The sequence below is a fragment of the Homalodisca vitripennis genome, unplaced genomic scaffold (genome assembly GCF_021130785.1).
Source record: "Homalodisca vitripennis isolate AUS2020 unplaced genomic scaffold, UT_GWSS_2.1 ScUCBcl_527;HRSCAF=2752, whole genome shotgun sequence".
NCBI lineage: Eukaryota > Metazoa > Arthropoda > Insecta > Hemiptera > Cicadellidae > Homalodisca > Homalodisca vitripennis.
The window spans coordinates 89,287-114,647 of NW_025776649.1; the positions used below are offsets into that span (position 1 = coordinate 89,287).

Genomic DNA, 25,361 nt, shown 5'->3' on the forward strand with positions numbered 1-25,361 from the left:
TTTGAATCAACCAAAGCAAGCAACACAACAGAAAAAAATTGTTTGTAGTTGAAATACTCCGAGCCACTTCCTTGAGGATTCACTATTCGGATATGTTTTCCGTCCAAGGCTCCCATGCAGTTTGGAAAATTTGCACGAGTATTGAAGCCATTGGCAATTTCTTCCCATTCTTCGGTATTTGGCAGTTTCATAAACTTTTCTTTCATAGTAGCCCATAAAACCGTGCAAGTTTCTCTGATGAGTTTACTTATAGTCGATCTACCAATTCGGTATTCAAACGCGAGAGATCTGAACGTGTTTCCTGTAGCAATAAACCTGAAACAAATAACAAAATCTGTAGATATATATTTTATCTCACAGTAATAAGACACTGTGTTAGTTGTTCAAGTTTATTATTGGGGACTTGAACATAAAACCCAACCCCCCCCCCACCTGAAACGAAACAAATCTAACTTTTTGGACTTTTCTGGTTGGTTAATGTAATTTACATTACTAACATGTATCCTTGATAAAGTATATAATTGCATAAACTGTCTTTATTACAGTAAAGGAATTGCCAAAAAAAATGGAGATCACTACGAGATTGTTTTGCGAGGGAGATGAAAAACTTGAAATTACCTAGTGGCAGTAGCCAAAAGAAGAAGAAAAAGTATGTGTACTTCGATCAACTGCTGTTCCTCACTGCGAACAACACTGACAGGAGGTAAGAATTAATAAGAAAATATTAGCAAATCTGTTAACCTAACCTAACCTAACCTAACCTAACCTTTTTCAACTTGTTTTTTTTAACAGGTTTAACTTGTTGTAGGTAAAAAATTTGAGAGTTTAACTTTTATCCTGAACTCAATGGTGAAGAGCTATTTTCTTGCAGGACAACCACCAATGTTCCTGATGAGCAACCCGACATTGGAAACGAAAATGCGGCTACTGAAGAAAACAACGAAGATTTGACTGAGGTAGTTGCTTCAGAACCAGCAACACCTAACCAAGTAGCGCCCAACCAAGGAGCGCCTAACCGTATCAACAAAAAATATCGACAGACTCCCTTTGAAATGGCCGTACTTAAACATTTGACAAATGCAAGCAAGCCAACGGATGAAGAAGAAGAAGCTGATAAGCACTTTCTACTATCCTTTTTGCCTATGTTAAAAAACATTCCTGTTGACAAAAAATTGTGAGTTCGGATGAAATTTACGGAAGTTATGCAGCAAGCCTTGGCAGTAGAACGCTATAACCCTCCCCCTGTATTTTTTGCCCACTCAAGTCACCAGTGGCAGCAGCTACCAAACGTCCCTAATCATCCCCAATATAACTACCCTAATTGGACGGATGCTTCTCCAAGAGAGCGCCAGGCTAACATTCAGTCCCCTACACCCTCTGAATCGCTTAGTAACAATAATTCGGATGTGTTTAGTGTTTTTGAAGAATTGTAATTGGACTGGACACCTTCATTGCAAAAGTGTTAATTATTTTTACTGCATTATTTAAATGTAAGATTACATAACCTCTTGCATTACAAATATTACTTGTTTGATTTGATATTTTGCTATCTCATTTACCTACAACAACAAATACAATTATAATCTATTACAAATAACTATTAAAGTAATGGATTTAAAATTATAATAACATGAAATTTGTTCTGAGGTTAAGTGGTAGAGACGACTGAACTTCGCCTCCTTAAATTTTCCTTTTCCATTTCAATATAAAGTAGGAACGTGGAATAATTGATAACGTTGAAGCATTTAATATATTTTGTCAAATGTTATTATAATATCAGAGTAATTGTCACATTTTGTTACGTACCTCAAAGTTACAGCTAAGCGTTCCTCTGCTGGTATACTCAGACGTAGTCTGGTGTCTTGTTTTGACAGATCATCTCTCACTAGAGCTAATAGTTCATCAAACGATGTGGCACTCATTCGAAAATAAGAGAAGAACTTTTCATTATCATTACGCAAAAAACTCATTAATGTATAAAACTGGCCTTGGCTCAAACGCACTGTGTTCATTGGATGAATACCAAATCTTCTCTTTCTTTTCTTTTTCAAATAAGATCTAACAGCTAACACTAGTAATAAGTCTGCTTCACTTAGAGACGACATCTTTGCCACTGAGATCTGCGTTTTTGACGGCGAGTGTGGCCCATGTCTGCGATTCTGACGCAACGTCATCGTCGCATGCGATTCTGACGCAGCGACAAAAACGGTGAGTGTGGCCGTAGCCTTAGGGTGAAGATTACTTATGTATTCAGAGTGAAAACCAAATATACACTTTGATAAAGTCAGTTACAGTTATTTTTGAGGTTGAGTGGTAGATGTTCCCATAAATTTGCGGATCATTTGTAGAGCAGGGAATGTTTAATTTTTCTGGAGAATACGTAGAATGAGGCACTCTTCATCTACGTTGTCTAACTGTGGGGAAAATCGAGATCGAAGTAAAAATATTTTATAGAAATGGAGCATTATATAATAAAGTCTCTTTTTTCTTCTTAGTCTTTAAAAGGTCGGCCGATTTTTTCTGCTTTGAAGCATTGAGAAACAAAAGGCAAACCCATTTCAACTTCAGGAGTCTCAAAAACATGTGAGAGCATTCAAGCAGAGCCTCTAAGGAATGTTCAAAACACGACCAGAATGCCAGTGATAAAACACCCTTTACTATCACAACATAGTGAAATAGAAGCAGGTATATAATATATTTCCTTAGGTTCTCTACATAATCTACAAAGCCGATTATCTCTAAAATGCCGAGACTATGGAGATATTATTATTCATGACAACAATTCCGTGATTTTGCATACCCTTGTACAAAGAGACCACTTCTACTTAATGACAAACTGGCCGTTTACAATAAGATTTATAGGGATTAGAAGTAATGCCATCCTTAGTGAAACCCCAAAATAGTATTTTTAACCATTCTAAACATTGGCATGTATTGGAGGTTATAATGTACAAAATACTTCTTCCTATGTATAATTAAAGTAATCTATGTACTTATTTTAGCTTGGATTATTGGAAGTCTTAAAAAGGAAGAGAATACATTACTGCAGGTGTCGCAATATACTATTTGTAGAGAAATCAAACAGTAGCTCCTTGTAAAATCAAGATATTACAATTTAGTAAAAACAAGCTTACTATGTGGCTGTTCTAAAACATGTTGTGACATTTTCTCTTATGAGAGTTATCGTTTTCATAAGTTGAAGATTAAAAAGACAGCAAAAGTTGTTTAAGAAAACTGTATACACTAAGTTACGGATGAATGAAATCCGAAAAAAGTTTAACAACCTTCAACTTTCAACAATTTATCAGTTCTTTTTCATACCTGTTTATCATTTTGGTGGATTTTCTATATCGGATGTTTGATAACATTGAATAAATTTAATGGTTAAACCGAAAGTAAACGGATATATATAAATCATAATCAGTAATTAAGAATATCTAATAAATAAAAAATAGTTTTCTTAGGTTAATTATATGATTTAATAATACTCTTATTCAATTTAAATATTTGTTACTTAGAGCATTATTAAAGAAGATTAATCCAGCAATTTTCTCTCTCGATTTAGCAGTTCGGCTCGACGCATTATTCTACAAAGCGACTCTTTAATTAATTTTTTATGAAAAATATATTATTATTTGCAATTAATTACAGTAAAAAATGGAATTTTTTAAGTTATATTGGAACCTAATCAGGCGTTTCCATTACTGCATAACTTAAGTTCCTCTTCTCTTATTTAATGTTCTGTAGAATAGATCTGGTGTTCATTTAGGAAACTAATTGAATAATTTAACAATTATAGACCACATTTCTGTTATAAATTCGGCAAATTTTTTTTTATATTTATTGATTTTCTACAACCAAACTCAATGTATTAAGTCATTTTAACAATTTTCAACTAGCATACACCGTGAGTAATGGTTCCGGTGACGGTTGTGCCTTCGTTAAGTTGAACAGACTTACCATTTACAGTGTGTACCTCTCCCCAAATTACTCCGCGCGAGAGTATCTGGAAAGTTTGGAAGCGCTGGAAGACAGTCTCCGAAACGTCCCTGGGCGTGGTATAGTGACGGGTGACTTCAACGCCCGTGCGGTCGAATGGGGTATGCTCGTGACTAACGTGAGGGGAAGACATATTTTGGAGATGGTCTGGTGACTCGATTCGGAAGTCGTGAATTGAGGGACAAGGCGGTCGGCCTTCCAAAGCACTCTCGGTGAGTCAATGCCAGATATTACGCTGGTACCGGCCGATTTGTACTCTTTAGTAGCGGAATGGCGAGTGATGGACGCGTACACTGCTAGTGACCACGAGTTCATCGCGTTCCATCTTATCGATAATCGGTTGCCGCGACGAGCGAATACCTCTTGGCTGGATTCTGGCTGAGCTGGACAGGGGAAAACTCGTCGAGCAGCTAGATCTTAGTATCGAGGCTGGTGTCCCGGTGTTTCCGAGTCCACGGCAACAGCTGAGGTTGTGTCTAATATCGACTCTTCCATGAAGCTGATAGAAAACGCTTGTGATTCGTCAAAGCCTCGGAAACGATCCTACCGGGGCCGTCGCCAAGCCTTCTGGTAGACGAACGATATCGGGGAGCTCAGGAGAAATGCACTAATGTGCAGACTTAGAGCGCAGCGATCTCGAAACCGGTCTGAAGCTATAACTAGGTCGGCTGAGGATAAAGCTGCTAAGAAAGCTCTCAGTGCAGCAATCCGTCTGAGCAAGTCGCGATTCTGGCGTGAGCTCTGCCAGGAGGTGTACTCGGACCCTTGGGGAAGAGGATACAGACTTTGTGAGAAAAAATCTCGGAGGAATGGGGGCTAATAGCACGGAAATGCTTTCTGGAATGTTTTCGGCGTTCGTGAAAGCTCTCTTCTCAAGTCACCCTGTGAGGCGGGAGGAGAGAGTAGAGAGGCCGGTTGCAGATGTTTCCATTTTTACGGAGGAGGAGTTTGTAGTATCAGTGTCTACCATGCGCAACAAGAAGGCTCTAGGACCTAATGGCTTTCCAGCTGAGGTTCCGAAGGTTGTGGCGGCGTGTTATCCGCTCGTGATGCTAAATACGTTTAATACACATTTGGTAGTCACGATTTTTTTTAATCGTGACTTTTTTTTAAATATGTGTCCTGAAGCAGCTAAACTGATACAATCTATCAAACTTTTCATAATAAAGTTAATTCTAGGCGGAATACGATTAATTTTAATTTAGGTGGAAATGGCACTTATGACCCATTGATTTAAAAGAAAAAACATTAGATGGTCCTCTTATTTGGAATACAGCTCACTTATCTCACTTATTTTACGTGCAAAAGACTTTTAATAGTGTTCATTTTAAAGCTTATTTCAAGCACTACAAAACACTTTTTTATTAGAGTGCCTAAAATGTATCTGCTCGCCGCTAGATGGCATTGACCACATCGATTAAATTTCAGACAAAATAAAAAACGGCTTTGATCTGTAATATCTCGCTTATTATTTAACTTATAATACTTTATAAAAACACCAAATCGTTCAATTATTTACTTGCAACAATTTTGTTCTTTATAAAATTTTCGATAAAACGTATATTTTTGGAGATATTTGCAAAAAACCGATGAAAAGCGTGAAAAATTGCGAATTTTCAATTGCCAATAACATGAAAAGTATTGGATTTTTCAAAAAACTTTATAGATAATTTTTGATTAAAATTTAGCCTTCTATCGATATTCGAGGTTATGTTGAAAAAAAGAAATTCACCCCCGAGAAGGGGTGGCAACCACCCCCAGGGTGGTTGCGGAGTTCAAATAATTTTCAGTTTTGAAGTTAAGGGTAAGATGAACCTAATTCCAAAATTGTATGCAATTCGGATCACAGTAAAAAAATTCGGACCAATAATGCTTCAATGACTGCACTATAAGTCTGGAACCACAACAGCCATGTTGTGTGTCTATTTCATGCACCCGTATCCTAAAACATGCACTTAATTTAAACTAAACACTAATTATTCAAACTGAACTACCAAAGTCATAAAATAATAAGTTTTTTAACAATTAATGCAGAATATTCAAATGTTTATTCTTCGAGAGTATATTATGTATCTAAAGATTATAGATTCATGGTAAAGAGTATATATAATTCACGTTGATTTTTTTCTAAATAACTTATCGTTTATATCATAGTAATAACAAATATATTAACTTTATGTCCATACGAAATTTTAAGGCGTTAATATGTCCATCCTAAAACAATTTTATGCTATCAGACGTGCAGGCTAAGTATTTTTATTTTTCCCTTTTATGTATGTAAAAAAATATGTAAATGAACGCCAAATTTTTTACTGGAAAAGGCCTTGTAGATAATGTTGTCGCCAAATCCTTAACAAGTATGGGTTCACTAATTTTTAAAGTTACATGTATAGGAAGAAATTTGTAGTAAGACGATACATTTATGGGACTTCTACAAGCCTACGCTTTCTGATTTAGAAACATTTCTGTCTAAAACTTTTTGTATATTTATATCAAATTTGAATTTGCCAGACTGACTCATTTAAGAAAATACAGGTATAAATAAGTACGTTAAGAAGCCTATTTCTATAAACACTTCTATTTCCGACCTTTTTAATTAATTTAAGATCTTTTCAAAAACCTGATTTCCAGAAGTGTCTTCGCTTTCAATAGACAAAATTTGGTGATATTATTCTGGCCCCTTGAGTGGTGGGCGGTATTTTTGGTGGATAACTTATTGAAATTAACTGGACTCCAGCGACTCATGAGAAGAAGCTTATAATATTTAAAATTTAATTAAAATCATGATATCATTTTTGAGGTTTTAACAATAAGACCACTGATATTTTGAACACTTAAATCAAATCAGATCAGGTAGATATCCTTTATTTTCATCAGACATGTAACATGATATTGCGTCATAATATTGGTATTGTTGTTGTTGTGGTATTGTTATTGTTTATGGATTGCGTCATAAATATAAAAAATACATGTACAGCTTTTTTATCTATACAATTATTATTAATCAATTATTAATATTAATATATTATAATTAATCAATTATTAAAACTAATTAATTTTATATCATACAGAATATTTATTTCCAATAAATTCACTGAAGGTGTAAAAACATTTTTCTATCAAAAAATTATATTATTTCTCAACTGAATTATATCGAAGTCTATCATTAAAGAGTTCAATTATTGTCATGACTTGAAATTACTCATGAAACCTCACCGAACACTTGTAAGCGACTTGGTGTAGCCTTGGTGTGCAACTTTGTAATAGACCTGTGGAAGAAACGATGGAAACGATCTGGTTTTATTACAGTTGTTTTAATCATACGCATTCTGAAGGTTTGAGTTTGAAATCAATTTTCCAATTAAACTGTAATTTTCTATTACTTTATAGCCTCCTTAAGATCTTGCAATATATTTAGGAGAAATTAATACGCATAATATATACCTTATGGGAAAAAATATTATGACACTGATCGTAAAATTTTAGATAATATCATAGTAGCTAAATAACACCTATCACGTATTAATAACATTAATTCATGTTTTACTCAACAAGATTATAACGGGCATATTCCATATGTGTTAACCATTCCGAAATTGGTTGAGGACGAAGAATCATACCTCAATCTTTAGGACGTAATAGAGACTTGAATCATAATTAAAAGATTGTTCATACTACCTTCGGTGTGGTGAAAAAGCTCTCACTTGTAGATTAAATCCGAGGCTGGCGGCACTTAATGTAATCTAGGAATCGAATCGATTGTTTTGGAAGCAAAAAGTATGAACCTTTATTACATATTGTGGTAAAATAATTATCTGGACTAAAAGTAATCTTCATTAGTTACTTGCAATCAAAGAACCTTGTTTTGAGAGTGAGCATAAAATAAAAAGATAATAAACTGCTTATGAATGCACTGATTGTGAATTTTCGAGTTTCAAAAACTATTATGCTTTGCAAAAGTTTTAAGAATAGTACATTTATAAGCCCTAGATCGAGAAAAAGACGCATAATTTTTCTTTTATAATATTTCAATACATTTTCAATGAATACAAGTATTAAGTGTTCTTTACTTCCTGGAAACAATGACTGATAATTTTGCTTACTCTACTAAACCCTAGGTTGGTAGACAGTTATACGAGCTATCAGTAATCAGAGTTATACTATATATAAGTTGTTGATAGAAATTTTGCGCTTTTATTACCCATTTATTGAAGTTGATACACTTAAAATCAAAAGAGAGAATATTTTTTGAGACCAATTTTGAATATTTTGTCGGATATCTCAGGAATAATTAGTTTCACTGGTCTTGGATGTATTTAATTCAGCTTTTCACTTCCAATAGATTTAAATGGATCCAATAAGTTCAAATAACTTAAAAACTATGTTTGCACCATAAAAACGTCGGTTTCGCTTAATTTCCTTCCTTTCCTGAAAAACGGGTGAACCCTTTGGCTACCCGTAGCTTGCTAACAAAGCGCTTACCGACATATGTTTATGTAAAATTTTTCCGGTTTTGATGAAAATAAACCATCTGAGAAGTTTGTGGGAGAAGTGGGACACCCTGCATATGCACTGGACCAGTGTTTTATGCTGTGATAAGGTGTCTGGGATGTAACTACGTATTTTGTGTGTCATAAGAGGAGAAGGAATAACTTTTTCAATATCTACAAACAGTATAAAAAAGTATATAAATAATAAAAATGACTCACTGTACACGACGGTCCTAGACTTCTCTCTGAGCCTCACATCGTGTTACTTATTCGGTGGTTCTCCGAGGTCCTCCGGTTAGAATGACGAATATAATACTGAGCAATTCAGAACATTGAAATACCCCGAAACTTTCTTCAAGGATACAAGTAATTTAGATGTATATATTTTATTATATGCAAGTGACGTTCTTAAGTAATTATTCAACTACCTACATGAATTCTTTCTATTTCTTTTCTAATATAGGGAGAACGTTTACGAGTATAAGCAAACAGCCTTATGTGTCGTAAAATTTATGACACCTTATCTCTAAAAATGAAATTAATTATCAGCCAAAACTAGCTTTGATCTCGGTCGTAATAAAAGAACTAGAATGAAGTAAAAAATATCAAGCAATAGGTTTATCACAAATATTTTGTTTTATTAAAAACATTTAAATCTGACCGTCAGTCAACGTTATGGAAATACTAAACTAGCCAATTTCAGTCAAGTACTTGTAACAGTTATTGTAAAACATTCTATATTATATATTTTTTGAAGGGTGACCTTCGAAACTTTTAATTCGTAAATTATTCTTTGAAAAATACACTAGTACTAGGTTACTTGTTGTAGTACATACAATACTAGTACTTATTTGTATGTTTTACTTTAACCTTTGTCATTGAAGATTCTCAGCGTGCTCTAGTCTCACATGCAATAAGGGTTTCCATCAGTTAAACAGTACTATACAGTCCCGTAACAGCTAAGTGCACTAGTTGTTGATTGGACACTTCTATCATGTTACTTCTCAAATATTTATTAACTCACTTATATCCAAATAAGAGCTTTTAATCTGACAATTTAGAAAATGTTCTCTTGACCAAGTTTTATTTAACAAAAACGTCTTAGTACTGGATTTCGTATTTAAAAATTTGCAAAAACAATGTTTTATAACTACGTACCTTGCATTTATTTATAAGAAAAGTCCTGTAAATATAAAAATTAATCAATTTCCAAAGCTACATTTATTTTTTGTCCTTTTGTTTCATACTTTCTTATTCTAATGAATATGTATTATAATTACAGCTTTAAACATTTGTAGCAAAGACATCACTTACGGCTGTAGAGCTTGGATTGTATTTTAAAAACTTTATCGTTAAATTACTAGCTACTCCGTCATTTCTTGGAAACTGAGGAAAGAACCTTGCAGTGTAATTAATAAACGGTTTTGTAACAAGAAAAGCTGATATGACATTAATCTGACGAGGATAAGAAAAGTTGTTTTCTGGAATGTCACTTTTAGCCAAGTTTTCACTCGCATACGAAACTATCTCTAAAATATGCTTTAATTATGAACATATTATTATATCTACTATTGCCTATTGGTTATGAAATTAGAATGTAATCTAAAAAAAATGGATTTGTTACTATCGCAACAAGTAGCAACATTAACATTCAATACGCTATGTGAAGAAAATATTTGGTGGAGGCGAAATACGCCAAAATATCTGCGAGGCACATTATACACCTATCTATATTCTGAACAGTTGGTGATCTTCCGGTTTCACGGTGCAGTCCTAAGTCACCTTGTGGCGTTTGCCACTTTATTTTGTTTGCCGTTGGACGGGCCGGGAGCTGTTTCACTACAGCTGGTCGAGTCGTCTGTTTTTTCCAGATGGTTTATCTCCATTTCTAGATGTTTCTGTGGAATTCTGCCTGTTTGATTGGTTCTAGTTTTCAGGTTTCTAGATATCTGGATTTAGGTTTCTTGCTCTCTTCTCTTCTGGCTTCCGTAGGGCGAGGACATCTTAGAGTTTCTGTGGTCGGAGTTTTATGATCAAAGCTGGCTGCCCGTTCCCTCGACGAACCGGCACGGTGTTTTGGTGTTAATATCGTGGGCTCTACCTTCCAATCAACGTTTCACGATCTCGTTTAATATTTAGGACCCAGTCGTTCCAAATTCAGTGTACGAATTTTTGTTGCAAATTGGTAGCAGAGCGTGGTTTGAAATGGAAGGCTAGGCTTGCCGGTGGGAGCGGAAGAATTCTACACAACTATGAGAGCTAAGTCCTAGTTTTAAGTTTTTTAAGGGGTAGACGTTTTCTAAATTTTTTTAGTTTTCTAAATTTTCCTTACTGTCTTTTTTACTCAAATGTAGATACTTTTTCGAAGTAGCATGTTTTTAATGTGCAGGTCTGAGCCAAGCAGTTCTTGCAACCAACTGCTACCTAAGCCTATTTCTATAATAATTCAAAATGTTAAGTTGCAGTATTTCATAAACTTTACTAACTTGTTCTCACTAATTATTTAGGCATAGGTAAATAGTTGATATTTTTCAAGCATAACTTTTTTACTTTAAACCAAATTAATAATTTTTTTTCTCACCAAGTTTAACTCTTAACCTATCTTTTAATACCACCTACAGTGTAGCCTCTTGCTTTAAACAAACCTTGTACTTAATTACCTGTACTTTTAAACTTAGCTACCACCTTTTGGTATATTAATTGTAGCTTTGGCTCAGATGGGTGCAAGTGAAGTCGAAGAGAAGGGCTGATGCAGTTGTTGGCCGTTTGTTGTACTGCAGCCTATGAATAGCCTACCTTTTGTTTTTAAAGTTTTGGCTTTCTGGTTACTATTAAAACCTCCACTCAGTTTCACTAGATTAGTTAATATGGGTTGGCTTATAATGAAAAGTGTTCTTGTTTTTTATATAAATTGCATTCCTTTCCAATATTTCACCTCTTCATCTGAATAATTAAAATTTAACCTCTCCACACCAACCCTTAGTTCCTAATGCAATTTATTCATGTTATTCATACTTGTTTTATTTATTTATTCTTACAGCGGAATTACACCACTTGTACATGTAATAAGTTAATAAGAGTTTACGTTTTTAATAGCACTAATATGGTGATTTTTTTTCTACTGTGTTGAATTTATTCAAGTCTTACAATATATTGTTAGTTAATGTTAGTGTACACACTAGGTAAGTGAAGCGTTACTGTTAAATTTATCTGATAATTTTTCTACTTAGAACTAGGTCAAACTTTTATGTACGCCTAAGCTATTTGAATGTTCAGGGTAATTCAAACTTAAAGGGTTAATTTATGATAACAGTTGGCAATTTTTTCTTAACCTTCTTCAAAACTTTAATGTTATTGTAAAAATAATTCTTTTATAGTCTATTATTAAAAGCCTTTTGCTTCTTTTGACTAGTGCCTATTTAATTTATGCAGTTAAACTTAATATGGAGTACACCTTTAGTTTCCACCTATTAATAAAAATAACATAGGCCTATGTTTGTTTTGTAATTTTTATGAAGTTGCAGCTTGAGGTTGGATTTGACGTGCTGACATACATATAAGTGATTTAATTACTTACAAAGTTAAACTTTTCTTTCCAAAATGTTTAAACATCCTTCTTTTGCAAACTTTTAAAACTATAGTTTGCCACCTTGAGGGTTCACTGTTAGTAAAAAAAAAAAAATTATATGTAAAAAAAAACTTTTTAAAATACCAAACCCTAGTGAACTCTTTGGATTGATTGATATGTCAGCTTGCTTGAATCAAATTTGGGTGTTTAACTTACCTAACCTTCAGTTTAGGCTAATTTAAACCATAAGTAGTTTAATTTATATTTTTTCCTTAGGTCTTTGCTTCAAAATTTTAACTTTCACTGGGTTTTTTTGGAGTCATGGTCTCAAAAGAGATTTTTTTGGGGGTGTTCTAAATTATTTACAGTTTAAAGGGAGAGTTTACTATTTAGACTTGTGTCTTATTCACTTGGGCCTTGTTGAACTTTATGTAGTTACCTGTAGCGCTACTATACGCCTTGCACCACATTTTTTATTTTGCACGTCTACGGTACAGTTGCTTTTGGTTTAAATTAATTTTTTGTTTACTTTGTTTCCCTCTCTTAATCTTTTAGGATTTGAAAGGTGTTTTGTTAGGTTTTCTTGAATACTTTGAACTTTCACTACCTGTTTGAGAGGAAACAATTTGAGTCTACCCCCCCCCCACCGCTGATGGTAACCGACAATTTTTGTTCTGAAAGCCAAACTTTTGATTTAATTTTCTGCCAACGCCTGTTAGTGATACTGGAAATTGATTTCATGGTAATAATAAGGCATTGTACTATATGCTTTTATTTATTCTAATACTATAATTTGTAATAGTATTTTTTTGACTTTAAATTTTTGCACACACCACAGTAAAGTTGCCCTAATAAGTTTCTGATTACTTTTTTTTGCTGTGACTTTGAGGTGTCTCAAGTGAGGGAAACTTATTAGGTCGGCCCATGTTTCCTACCTGAAGAATAATTTTGGGCCTATCTAAGACCAAAGCGCCGCTGCCGGGACGTTTATAGGGATAGTTTAGTTAGGATAGGATAGTTAGTGATTTTAGTTTAGTTTTTTCTGTCTTCTTGTTCTCTTCCTTACACGACACTAACACTCTAATACTTTTACTTTTCCTCTTTTATACAGTACATATACACGGGGGGATCGGGGTTAGCATTGGCTGTTTAGAGAATTTATTTTTTGCTTCGGCAATTTTTCTACGCTGTTCATCGGGAGTGGACTTTATGTTTGTTTATTTTTAACGTTCCCGAAGTTAGTCGCGCAGCCTGCTATCCTTGGTTCGCGCAACCCATTACATTTTACAACACAAGCTTACATTTTCTTTCCCTTTACATTTTTGTTTTTTCTCTTGTATAGTAGGGTCAGTCCGTTGGCAGTAGGTGGAATTCTTCTTTGTTATTCAGCTAAGTTAAGCAGCGATGGATAGGTGTAGTTTTTTTTGTTGAAGATTGTAGTTTGTCTATATATTTTTTGTAGTTAGTTTTTGTTGTTGTCTTTCTGTGTCTTTAAGGCTTTATAATTTTGTCTCTGAAGCTGCTAGATGTTCCAGCGGCTATATTTATTGTTTGCTGTTTAGTGTTTATACTGGAAGTGTTTTTTTACTGTTGTTACTGTTATCCTTTGAAGGCTTTATTATTGTTAAAGTTTTAGAGGTTTATTTTTTGTTAACCTAATTTTGTTGGGTTTTGGTCTAGTTAATTTTTTGGGTCTCTTTTCCGTAGGTTTCAGGGTATTTTTGCCTTACCTGGCCAACACTTAACAAACTGTAGTTTTTTTTAAAGTTTCTAATTAACCCACTTTACCACGACCAAATGATTTCCTTACTCCGTTAAGCTTTTGCCTTAGCTCTACAAAGTTTTTTTCTTTCACGCCTTTTAAGAGCCTGATTTAATTTGCTCCAATTCTCTAAATTTTATACTAGTATGGTAAAATAAACTTTATTTTGTATTTTCCCACTGGCCACCAAATTATTTTTCTCAGCCGTCCCGAAGGGGGAGGAGAGTACTGGCCCACTTTTACTAAATTTTGCCAGTACCAGGTTTTTACCTAATTAGCCTTTACAACGCAAACTTAGGTCTGTTGATATTATGATGGGTGTAATTTTCTCATATTTGTAATTTCGCTTTGAGATGGTCTCTTCATCCTTTCTGATCCCCCCATCTTTGAACAAAAATACAGACTATGTCTGGAGTAATACTCTCCTGGTGGTTCAAGGAGTTCCACCAACTGTTCGGGGTTTCCATTCGGGTGCTTAAGTGGCCCTTGGGTTCCGGGGTGGAGATACCCGGATGGTGGAGACTTAGGGAGTGCTTTGGCTAATAAGTGTACACTTACTTAATTTCCTTCTCAACCTTACTTGAACACCCTCTTGTAGCCTTTTGACCACCGAGCGTATTAGTGATTTGGAAAGAAACTAATAAATCCATCCTTGTGTCAACACTTCAGACCTTTATTTATTGGTAGCTACCACAGAAAGTACTTAAAATTGTTTGAGTTTTTTTACTACTACAAGGCTTTTCCTCAAGCCTCTTTAAATTAAAAAGATTTATTCTTGAGTAGTGTGGTCAGTCGGAATGGATTCTAGCCGTTACGCTTTTGGAGCGCCTCGCGAGCGTGCAGGATATCCATACTAGAGCAATATCTAGCAGATTGCTAAATACACAGATTGCCAACTACAGCGATACCAGTTGCTGTCTCTACTCTTTCCGTCCTTGACTTCCTACCTTATCCTTTTGAGTTTTTTTCTTATCAATCGCGGGAAGAGGGGGAGGATGTGGCGTTTGCCACTTTATTTTGTTGGCAGTTGGACGGGCCGGGAGCTGTCTCACTACAGCTGGTCGAGTCGTCTGTTTTTTCCAGATGGTTTATCTTTATTTCTAGATGTTTCTGTGGAATTCTGCCTGTTTGAATGGTTCTAGTTTTCAGGTTTCTAGATACCTGGATTTAGGTTTCTTGCTCTCTTCTCTTCTGGTTTCCGTAGGGCGAGGACATCATAGAGTTTTTGTGGTCGGAGTTTTATGATCAAAGCTGACTGCCCGCTCCCTCGACGAACCGGCACGGTGTTTTGGTGTTAATATCGTGGGCCCTACCTTCCAATCAACGTTTCACGACCTCGTTTAATATTTAGGACCCAGTCGTTCCAAATTCAGTGTACGAATTTTTGTTGCAACCTTCAGTGTAATTTTACTACCTTACACTTTTTATTTAGTGACTTGTGCTAATCCTCATTCCTCTAAGATTCATCTGTGGACACTTGGATCTGAGTAGTCCGTACTTAGTCGAGAAGTGGAGGTTCAAAACCCAGCTTAACTTTATAGTAGGCAATAATTACCTAAATACCAGTTAGGTTTAAAAAGATCTTTCTCGCCACCCGTCTCGCCACCCGTCTCGCCACCCGTTAGAATGTATCGTTCAAGATCCTGAATGACTGCAAATTAATTGTTCCCCTGTCTGTTCCGTTTACTCATTTAACCTGGCTCTGATGAGTTCCTACTGTTGTCAGCCTAATGCGAGAAAGAATCCAAGGCTCGCGGCTATAACTTCTGTGGTGTTCATGTGGATAATCCTACGCACCATCCATTTCACAACATAGGCATTTTAATTGCCCAGTACCTCGGTCTATATACCACACTGGATGAGTGTATAGGCTTTTGGCATTAGACTTAAAATTCTTCTACTTTTTAAACAGTTTAGTAATAGCAACGAAATAATGTATTGGGAATTACCATACGAAATACTATACTGTTAGTATACGAAACGCCCGCGTCCGGCCTGATATTAAAGTCATCTTCAAGCTCCACTACGAAAATGCCCCCAGCCACACGGCATTCTTAGTTGCCAACTACCCAACCCAGAACAAGACCCCCTTGGTGCCCCAATCTACTTACAGCCCTGACATAGCTCTGTGTGATATTTGTAGTCCACTGGCTGAAGAGAGAGCTGAAGGGATAGCAAAAAGTATTTTCACCATTTTTATCAATCTGATGATTAATTTTTTTCCAGATAATAATCATTATTTTCATTATGTACCGTGCATCCTCATGTCTCATCAGGTGCACAACTAAGAGCACTACGATGTTGACACGATCCAAAAGCGCGGTGGAGCTACTGAGTCTTGAATAACGCAGATATGGTGGGAAGGGCTGATTCAATACGTATGTTGAGTTTAGCTCGAGTTCACCTTCCTCTTAGTGCAGCGTCTAAAATCTAATGCTGTTGAGACTTCTCAAATCTCGAGTCATGTTCATCGAAAGCGATCCAAAAATATTTACCGAATTAGTTACCGAAAACGAAAAAAGATAAAAGGAAACCCCCGCATCGGTTTAACACTTAACATTCAAAGCTTCACTGAATCATCCTTCTCACCATAGATGTGTACTGTTTAGAAGATTTGATTTCACGTAATATTTGCTCGTGTGGAAGATGGTTGATTTAAGTTGCTGCACATATAAGAGAAAGGTAGACTGGAGCTAAACTTAACACGTACATAGAATCAGCTTTCCCAAACAGCTGCGTTACTGTGTTTGATAGTAGTGCACAGGATTTGGCAGAGCGAATATTTACGGTTCTTATTTGCAACCATGATTAGTGAATTAATAAACAGTCAACAAACTGTGTACTATCATGTGATATTGTAATTACAAATTTATTAATAGAGTACAAAGAAATTATAATATATTGTGCTCAATGTAACTTTTAACTTGCAATAGATGATTCCATTGCACACCTTTGTGGTAGTACTCTCGTTTCCTTACCATACATTTTATTTGAGTACTGATATAAAACCTTGCATGAGGTTTCTACTAAGACTGTCATAATTAATGAATTAATATAATGGTGCTGTCTACCTTGGAATTAGGCTGAGCGTCATAGAAGCCTACCATTTAACATAGTAAACTCACACGAATTCTCTTTGGTTACCGTGAGATAAAAATTTTCTTCCTGTATGATTGTATGTTTATCTGTCCACAGGTTATATCGTAAGTGAAATATGCTATAGAGTTCAAATTTGGCGAACCCTATTGCAAAACACGTAATAAAAGTGAAGAATATAATAAAATATTTGTGTTAATTTCTCATTATTTACGTATAAGGAGTGTAACTTCACTCTCCTCTCCAAAACTTTTAAGCTAGTGAGCTTCCAAGAACTGACTGAGAATTTGGTAATGTAACGTCTGTATTACACATTATATTGAATGCATATCTTAGGTGTTTAAAATTCAATGCATCATTCTACATACGTAAATGATGCATTAGCTAGAAATGTAAAAAAATGTATAAATATAATACTTATTCCTTTGAATAACAAAGCATGAAATTAAAGGACATAACATATATATATAAATATATATATATATATTCAAGAAACATTACATCACAAAAAGTGCTTGCTCCATTTTGTAAATAAATTTAAGGTACTATTTAGTTAAAAAACAACTCTTTTTTGAAAATTTTGTAATACGATATCCGCTACGAATATCTTTTTATAAATTAACACTTGGTCAAGACACAATTCTTTTTACTAATTGTCACATGTTAAGCCCTTATTCGGATTAAAGTGAGTTTCAATATAAAAACATGTTCGAGAAGTAAAGTTGTAGATATGTATAATCAATGGCTAGTTCTCTTTATTGTTGCAGGGTTGTGTAGTAATAAGTAATTGATATAAACCTTTATTTCAAGTTAGGCTAGGGCACGCTGGGAACGTTTATTGACCAAGGTTAGAGAAAACATAAAAATTAGTATGCAAGCATATTTTACAAAGAACCAGATTTAAATTCTCGTAGGTATTTCTTTACATAAATATAAAAACTTTTAGTTTAGACAATATCGGTAGCAAATACTTGGCAGAAAATGACTAGTTTAGTCTTTCCATATCGTTGTCTGACGGTGATATTACTATCACTTACGTGTCTGACCGTTATAATTGATTGTTGTTAAATGTTTTATAAAAAAAGTATTATATCCCGCACCAATTCAAGTTTTGGCTGACGATCAATTTCATATTCGGAGGCTTAGATGTCGTCAATTTTACAAAACTAAATGCTGTTTGCTTATACTCGTAAATGCTTTAGTCCTAGAGCAGAAAATAAATACAAACGCATCTTATGGTACGTCAATGATTATAAAAGAACGTCACTTGGAAAATATTGATATTTTCCTTGAAATAATCCAGTTGATATGCCCCCTACAGATGTACTCATCTAAATTACTTATGCCAATGGCGCAGTGTAGTGGGTACGGCGGTTATCGCAAGATAACCAGGTCAAGCAACGCCGAGCGTGGCTGCTGCTTGGACAGGTGACCGCTGAGCGATTCTGTCCTTGCAAGCGGCCCGCCTGCCCGGCCATTGGTGGTGGTTCGGAAGTCACCTTTAAGCCGTTGGTCCCCAGGTTAAGTGTTAGAGAGGGGAGTTAGTGTCTTAGCCCTAACTTCGCCTGGTAAAATAAGACATTCTTTAATTTATTTTTTACTTTTTTTTACTTATATCCATGGAAACAACGAAAGAAAAGTTCAGGATATTTAAATATTCTGAATTGCTCAATACTATAATCAAAATTCACTCTAATCACAGCACCTCGGAAAACTAGCGAACAAGGAATCCGATGTGAGGCTCAGAGAGAGGACCTGGACCAGAAACTACAGTGAGTTATTTTTATTGTTTGTATATCGTAGTTTCTGCTCTCACTATCTCTTGACATCTAAATTACGTAGGTTATATCCTAGTTTTCTTGACAATTTACCATAGCAGAAATAACTTTTCCAGTGAATATGTTATTGATTATAAATGTCTACAAAATATAAAAATATTAACTTAATTAATATTAAAAATAAATTTACGATTTGGATATTTTTACTACTTTTATACCTTGCACAAAGATGATTACAATGCACAATAAATCCAACTGTACGTTCCTCGTAAAACGTATGGTACATTATTCTGAATTCTGTTACGTTTGGGTTTTGGGCTGTTTTTAATTTCCCGTACACCTAAAGCGTGCATGCAGTATAGGCTTAATGTTTTTTAAGGTATTCAATAATCTTATGATTTGTTAATCTGAATAGTTAAATTCAGGCACAAGCTGCAGGAAGAATTACCAGAATGTGTCTAGTAGACACCTGCTACCGTAGCTGAGTAATTCTGTCTGTATCATAGAATTGTTTAAGAAAACAATTTTCTTAGCTATATCTCATAAATCTCTTCCCTTTATTCAATAGTAGCATAAATACTAAAGAAAGTTGAAAGTAGTTTATAATGACTGACTAATACTAAAATAGACCAACTAAATTGTGTTTAAAAGTATGTAATAATTTATATACTTTTAAATAGTTTATAAAAAAAATTAGTAGTTTCATTTATTTTGTTAGGTGATCTTCCATAGTACACGAAACAAAAATCAGGCAATATAAATGTGACAGTTACAAATGCGTACTGAAAAATGTTCCGATCCTTAAAACTATCCGCTTAAACTAAATTATAGTTTTCGTTTCACGACAAGAATTTTGCAATACAGCTACATTAATGCAATATTCAAGATTAGAGTATATTAATGCAAAATGTGTACTTTCATATCTAGTGGACACAAGCTGCAGGAAGAATTACCAGAATGTGTCTAGTAGGCACCTGCTACCGTAGCTGAGTAATTCTGTCTCAGCTTATCAACTCAAGGGCCTGAGTTCCAGTGCTTGTTCGTGCAAGCTGTTTTCGTATACTAACAGTATAGCATTACGTATGGTAATTCCCAATACATTATTTCGTTGCTAGTACTAAACAGTTTAAAAAGTAGAAGATTTTTAAGTCTAATGCCAAAAGCCTATACACTCATCCAGTGTGGTATATAGACCGAGGTACTGGGCAATTAAAATGCCTATGTTGTGAAATGGATGGTGCGGGGGATTATCCACATGAACACCACAGAAGTTATAGTCGCGAGCCTTGGATTCTTTCTCGCATTAGGCTGACAACAGTAGGAACTCATCAGAGCCAGGTTAAATGAGTAAACGGAACAGACAGGGGAACAATTAATTTGCAGTCATTCAGGATCTTGAACGATACATTCTAACGGGTGGCGAGACGGGTGGCGAGACGGGTGGCGAGAAAGATCTTTTTAAACCTAACTGGTATTTAGGTAATTATTGCCTACTATAAAGTTAAGCTGGGTTTTGAACCTCCACTTCTCGACTAAGTACGGACTACTCAGATCCAAGTGTCCACAGATAAATCTTAGAGGAATGAGGATTAGCACAAGTCACTAAATAAAAAGTGTAAGGTAGTAAAATTACACTGAAGGTTGCAACAAAAATTCGTACACTGAATTTGGAACGACTGGGTCCTAAATATTAAACGAGGTCGTGAAACGTTGATTGGAAGGTAGGGCCCACGATATTAACACCAAAACACCGTGCCGGTTCGTCGAGGGAGCGGGCAGCCAGCTTTGATCATAAAACTCCGACCATAGAAACTCTAAGATGTCCTCGCCCTACGGAAGCCAGAAGAGAAGAGACCAAGAAACCTAAATCCAGATATCTAGAAACCTGAAAACTAGAACCATTCATACAGGCAGAATTCCACAGAAACATCTAGAAATAGAGATAAACCATCTGGAAAAAACAGACGTCTCGACCAGCTGTAGTGAAACAGCTCCCGGCCAGTCCAACGGCCAACAAAATAAAGTGGCAAACGCCACATCCTCCCCCTCTTCCCCGCGAGTGATAAGAAAAAAACTCAAAAGGATAAGGTAGGAAGTCAAGGACGGAAAGTGTAGAGACTACAGCTGGTATCGCTGTAGTTGGCAATCTGTGTATTTAGCAATCTGCTAGATTTTGCTCTAGTATGGATATCCTGCACGCTCGCGAGGCGCTCCAAAAGCGAAACGGCTAGAATCCATTCCGACTGACCACACTACTCAAGTATAAATCTTTTTAATTTAAAGAGGCTTGAGGAAAAGCCTTGTAGTAGTAAAAAAACTCAAACAATTTTAAGTACTTTCTGTGGTAGCTACCAATAAATAAAGGTCTGAAGTGTTGACACAAGGATGGATTTATTAGTTTCTTTCCAAATCACTAATACGCTCGGTGGTCAAAAGGCTACAAGAGGGTGTTCAAGTAAGGTTGAGAAGGAAATTAAGTAAGTGTACACTTATTAGCCAAAGCACTCCCTAAGTCTCCACCATCCGGGTATCTCCACCCCGGAACCCAAGGGCCACTTAAGCACCCGAATGGAAACCCCGAACAGTTGGTGGAACGCCTTGAACCACCAGGAGAGTATTACTCCAGACATAGTCTGTATTTTTGTTCAAAGATGGGGGGATCAGAAAGGATGAAGAGACCATCTCAAAGCGAAATTACAAATATGAGAAAATTACACCCATCATAATATCAACAGACCTAAGTTTGCGTTGTAAAGGCTAATTAGGTAAAAACCTGGTACTGGCAAAATTTAGTAAAAGTGGGCCAGTACTCTCCTCCCCCTTCGGGACGGCTGAGAAAAAAAATTTGGTGGCCAGTGGGAAAAGACAAAATAAAGTTTATTTTACCATACTAGTATAAAATTTAGAGAATTGGAGCAAATTAAATCAGGCTCTTAAAAGGCGTGAAAGAAAAAAACTTTGTAGAGCTAAGGCAAAAGCTTAACGGAGTAAGGAAATCATTTGGTCGTGGTAAAGTGGGTTAATTAGGAACTTTAAAAAAAACTACAGTTTGTTAAGTGTTGGCCAGGTAAGGCAAAAATACCCTGAAACCTACGGAAAAGAGACCCAAAAAACTAACTAGACCAAAACCCAACAAAATTAGGTTAACAAAAAATAAACCTCTAAAACTTTAACAATAATAAAGCCTTCAAAGGATAACAGTAACAACAGTAAAAAAACACTTCCAGTATAAACACTAAACAGCAAACAATAAATATAGCCGCTGGAACATCTAGCAGCTTCAGAGACAAAATTATAAAGCCTAAAGACACAGAAAGACAACAACAAAAACTAACTACAAAAAATATATAGACAAACTACAATCTTCAACAAAAAAAACTACACCTATCCATCGCTGCTTAACTTAGCTGAATAACAAAGAAGAATTCCACCTACTGCCAACGGACTGACCCTACTATACAAGAGAAAAAACAAAAATGTAAAGGGAAAGAAAATGTAAGCTTGTGTTGTAAAATGTAATGGGTTGCGCGAACCAAGGATAGCAGGCTGCGTGACTGCTTTCGGGAATGTTAAAAATAAACAAACATAAAGTCCACTCCCGATGAATAGCGTAGAAAAATTGCCGAAGCAAAAAAAATTCTCTAAACAGCCAATGCTAACCCCGATCTCCCCGTGTATATGTACTGTAAAAGAGGAAAAGCAAAAGTATTAGAGTGTTAGTGTCGTGTAAGGAAGAGAACAAGAAGACAGAAAAAACTAAACTAAAATCACTAAGCCCTAAACTATCCCTATAAACGTCCCGGCAGCGGCGCTTTGGTCTTAGATAGGCCCAAAATTATTCTTCAGGTAGGATACATATGCCGACCTAATAAGTTTCCCTGACTTGGGACACCTCAAAGTCACAGCAAAAAAAAGTAATCAGAAAATCATTAGGGCAACTTTACTGTGGTGTGTGCAAAAATTAAAAGTTAAAAAAAACTATTACAAATTATAGTATTAGAATAAATAAAAGCATATAGTACAATGCCTTATTATTACCATGAAATCAATTTCCAGTATCACTAACAGGCGTTGGCAGAAAATTAAATCAAAAGTTTGGCTTTCAGAACAAAAATTGTCGGTTACCATCAGCGGTGGGGGGGGTAGACTCAAATTGTTTCCTCTCAAGCGGGTAGTGAAAGTTCAAAGTATTCAAGAAAACCTATCAAAACACCTTTTAAATCCTAAAAGATAAGGAGAGAGAAACAAAGTAAACAAAAAATTAATTTAAACCAAAAGCAACTGTACCGTAGACGTGCAAAATAAAAAATGTGGTGCAAGGCGTATAGTAGCACTACAGGTAACTACATAAAGTTCAACAAGGCCCAAGTGAATAAGACACAAGTCTAAATAGTAAACTCTCCCTTTAAACTGTAAGTAATTTAGAACACCCCCCAAAAAATTCTCTTTTGAGACCATGACTCTAAAAAAACTCAGTGAAAGTTAAAATTTTGAAGCAAAGACCAAAGGTTAAAATATAAATTAAACTACTTAAGGTTTAAATTAGCCTAAACTGAAGGTTAGGTAAGTTAAACACCCACAGTTGATTTAAGCAAGCTGACATATCAAACAATTCAAAGAGTTCACTAGGGTTTGGTATTTTAATAAGTTTTTTACATATAATTTTTTTTTTTAACTAACATTGAACCCTCAAGGTGGCAAACTATAGTTTTAAAAGTTTACAAAAGAAGGATGTTTAAACATTTTGGAAAGAAAAGTTTAACTTTGTAAGTAATTAAATCACTTATATGTATGTCAGCACGTCAAATCCAACCCCAAGCTGCAACTTCATAAAAATTACAAAACAAACATAGGCCTATGTTATTTTTATTAATAGGTGGAAACTAAAGGTGTACTCCATATTAAGTTTAACTGCATAAATTAAATAGGCACTAGTCAAAAGAAGCAAAAGGCTTTTAATAATAGACTATAACAGAATTATTTTTACAATAACATTAAAGTTTTGAAGAAGGTTAAGAAAAAATTGCCAACTGTTATCATAAATTAAACCTTTAAGTTTGAATTGCCCTGAACATTCAAATAGCTTAGGCGTACATAAAAGTTTGACCTAGTTCTAAGTAGAAAAATTATCAGATAAATTTAACAGTAACACTTCACTTACCTAGTGTGTACACTAACATTAACTAACAATATATTTTAAGACTTGAATAAATTCAACACAGTAGAAAAAAAAATCACCATATTAGTGCTATTAAAAACGTAAACTCTTATTAACTTATTACATGTACAAGTGGTGTAATTCCACTGTAAGAATAAATAAATAAAACAAGTATGAATAACATGAATAAATTGCAGTAGGAACTAAGGGTTGGTGTGGAGAGGTTAAATTTTAATTATTCAGATGAAGAGGTGAAATATTAGAAAGGAATGCAATTTATATAAAAAACAAGAACACTTTTCATTATAAGGCAACCCATATTAACTAATCTAGTGAAACTGAGTGGAGGTTTTAAATAGTAACCAGAAAGCCAAAACTTTAAAAACAAAAAGTAGGCTATTCATAGGCTGCAGTACAACAAGCGGCCACCAACTGCATCAGCCCTTCTCTTCGACCTCACTTGCACCCATCTGAGCCAAAGCTAAAATTAATATACCAAAAGGTGGTAGCTAAGTTTAAAAGTACAGGTAATTAAGTACAAGGTTTGTTTAAAGAAAGAGGCTACACTGTAGGTGGTATTAAAATATAGGTTAAGAGTTAAACTTGGTGAGAAAAAAAAAATTATTAATTTGGTTTAAAGTAAAACAGTTATGCTTGAAAAATATCAACCATTTACCTATGCCTAAATAATTAGTGAGAACAAGTTAGTAAAGTTTATGAAATACTGCAACTTAACATTTTGAATTATTATATAAATAGGCTTAGGTAGCAGTTGGTTGCAAGAACTGCTTGGCTCAGACCTGCACATTAAAAACATGCTACTTCGAAAAAGTATCTACATTTGAGTAAAAAAGACAGTAAGGAAAATTTAGAAAACTAAAAAAATTTAGAAAACGTCTACCCATTAAAAAACTTAAAACTAGGACTTAGCTCTCATAGTTGTGTAGAATTCTTCCGCTCCCACCGGCAAGCCTAGCCTTCCATTTCAAACCACGCTCTGCTACCAATTTGCAACAAAAATTCGTACACTGAATTTGGAACGACTGGGTCCTAAATATTAAACGAGGTCGAGAAACGTTGATTGGAAGGTAGAGCCCACGATATTAACACCAAAACACCGTGCCGGTTCGTCGAGGGAGCGGGCAGTCAGCTTTGATCATAAAACTCCGACCACAGAAACTCTAAGATGTCCTCGCCCTACGGAAGCCAGAAGAGAAGAGAGCAAGAAACCTAAATCCAGATATCTAGAAACCTGAAAACTAGAACCAATCAAACAGGCAGAATTCCACAGAAACATCTAGAAATAGAGATAAACCATCTGGAAAAAACAGACGACTCGACCAGCTGTAGTGAAACAGCTCCCGGCCCGTCCAACGGCCAACAAAATAAAGTGGCAAACGCCACAAGGTGACTTAGGACTGCACCGTGAAACCGGAAGATCACCAACTGTTCAGAATATAGATAGGTGTATAATGTGCCTCGCAGATATTTTGGCGTATTTCGCCTCCAC

At 35.2% G+C, this 25,361-nt stretch overlaps 1 protein-coding gene across 1 annotated transcript; it reads left to right on the forward strand.

The window, feature by feature from the left end:
- The first annotated feature begins 567 nt into the window (after positions 1 to 567).
- LOC124370814 lies at positions 568 to 4,573 on the forward strand. Its single transcript, XM_046829111.1, has 3 exons — positions 568 to 703; positions 872 to 1,058; positions 4,451 to 4,573. The coding sequence occupies exons 1-3, from the start codon at positions 600 to 602 to the stop codon at positions 4,571 to 4,573; spliced, it is 414 nt and encodes a 137-aa protein (XP_046685067.1). The 5' UTR covers positions 568 to 599.
- Positions 4,574 to 25,361: the final 20,788 nt, after the last annotated feature.

Excerpts from the sequence above, each read along its gene's own strand:
- LOC124370814 (XM_046829111.1), top strand. The coding sequence starts at position 600 with ATGAAAAACTTGAAATTACCTAGTGGCAGTAGCCAAAAGAAGAAGAAA. Across the intron at positions 704-871 it reads GCGAACAACACTGACAGGAG|GACAACCACCAATGTTCCTG; the intron begins GTAAGAATTAAT and ends ATTTTCTTGCAG. Across the intron at positions 1,059-4,450 it reads AGACTCCCTTTGAAATGGCC|TCCACGGCAACAGCTGAGGT; the intron begins GTACTTAAACAT and ends GGTGTTTCCGAG.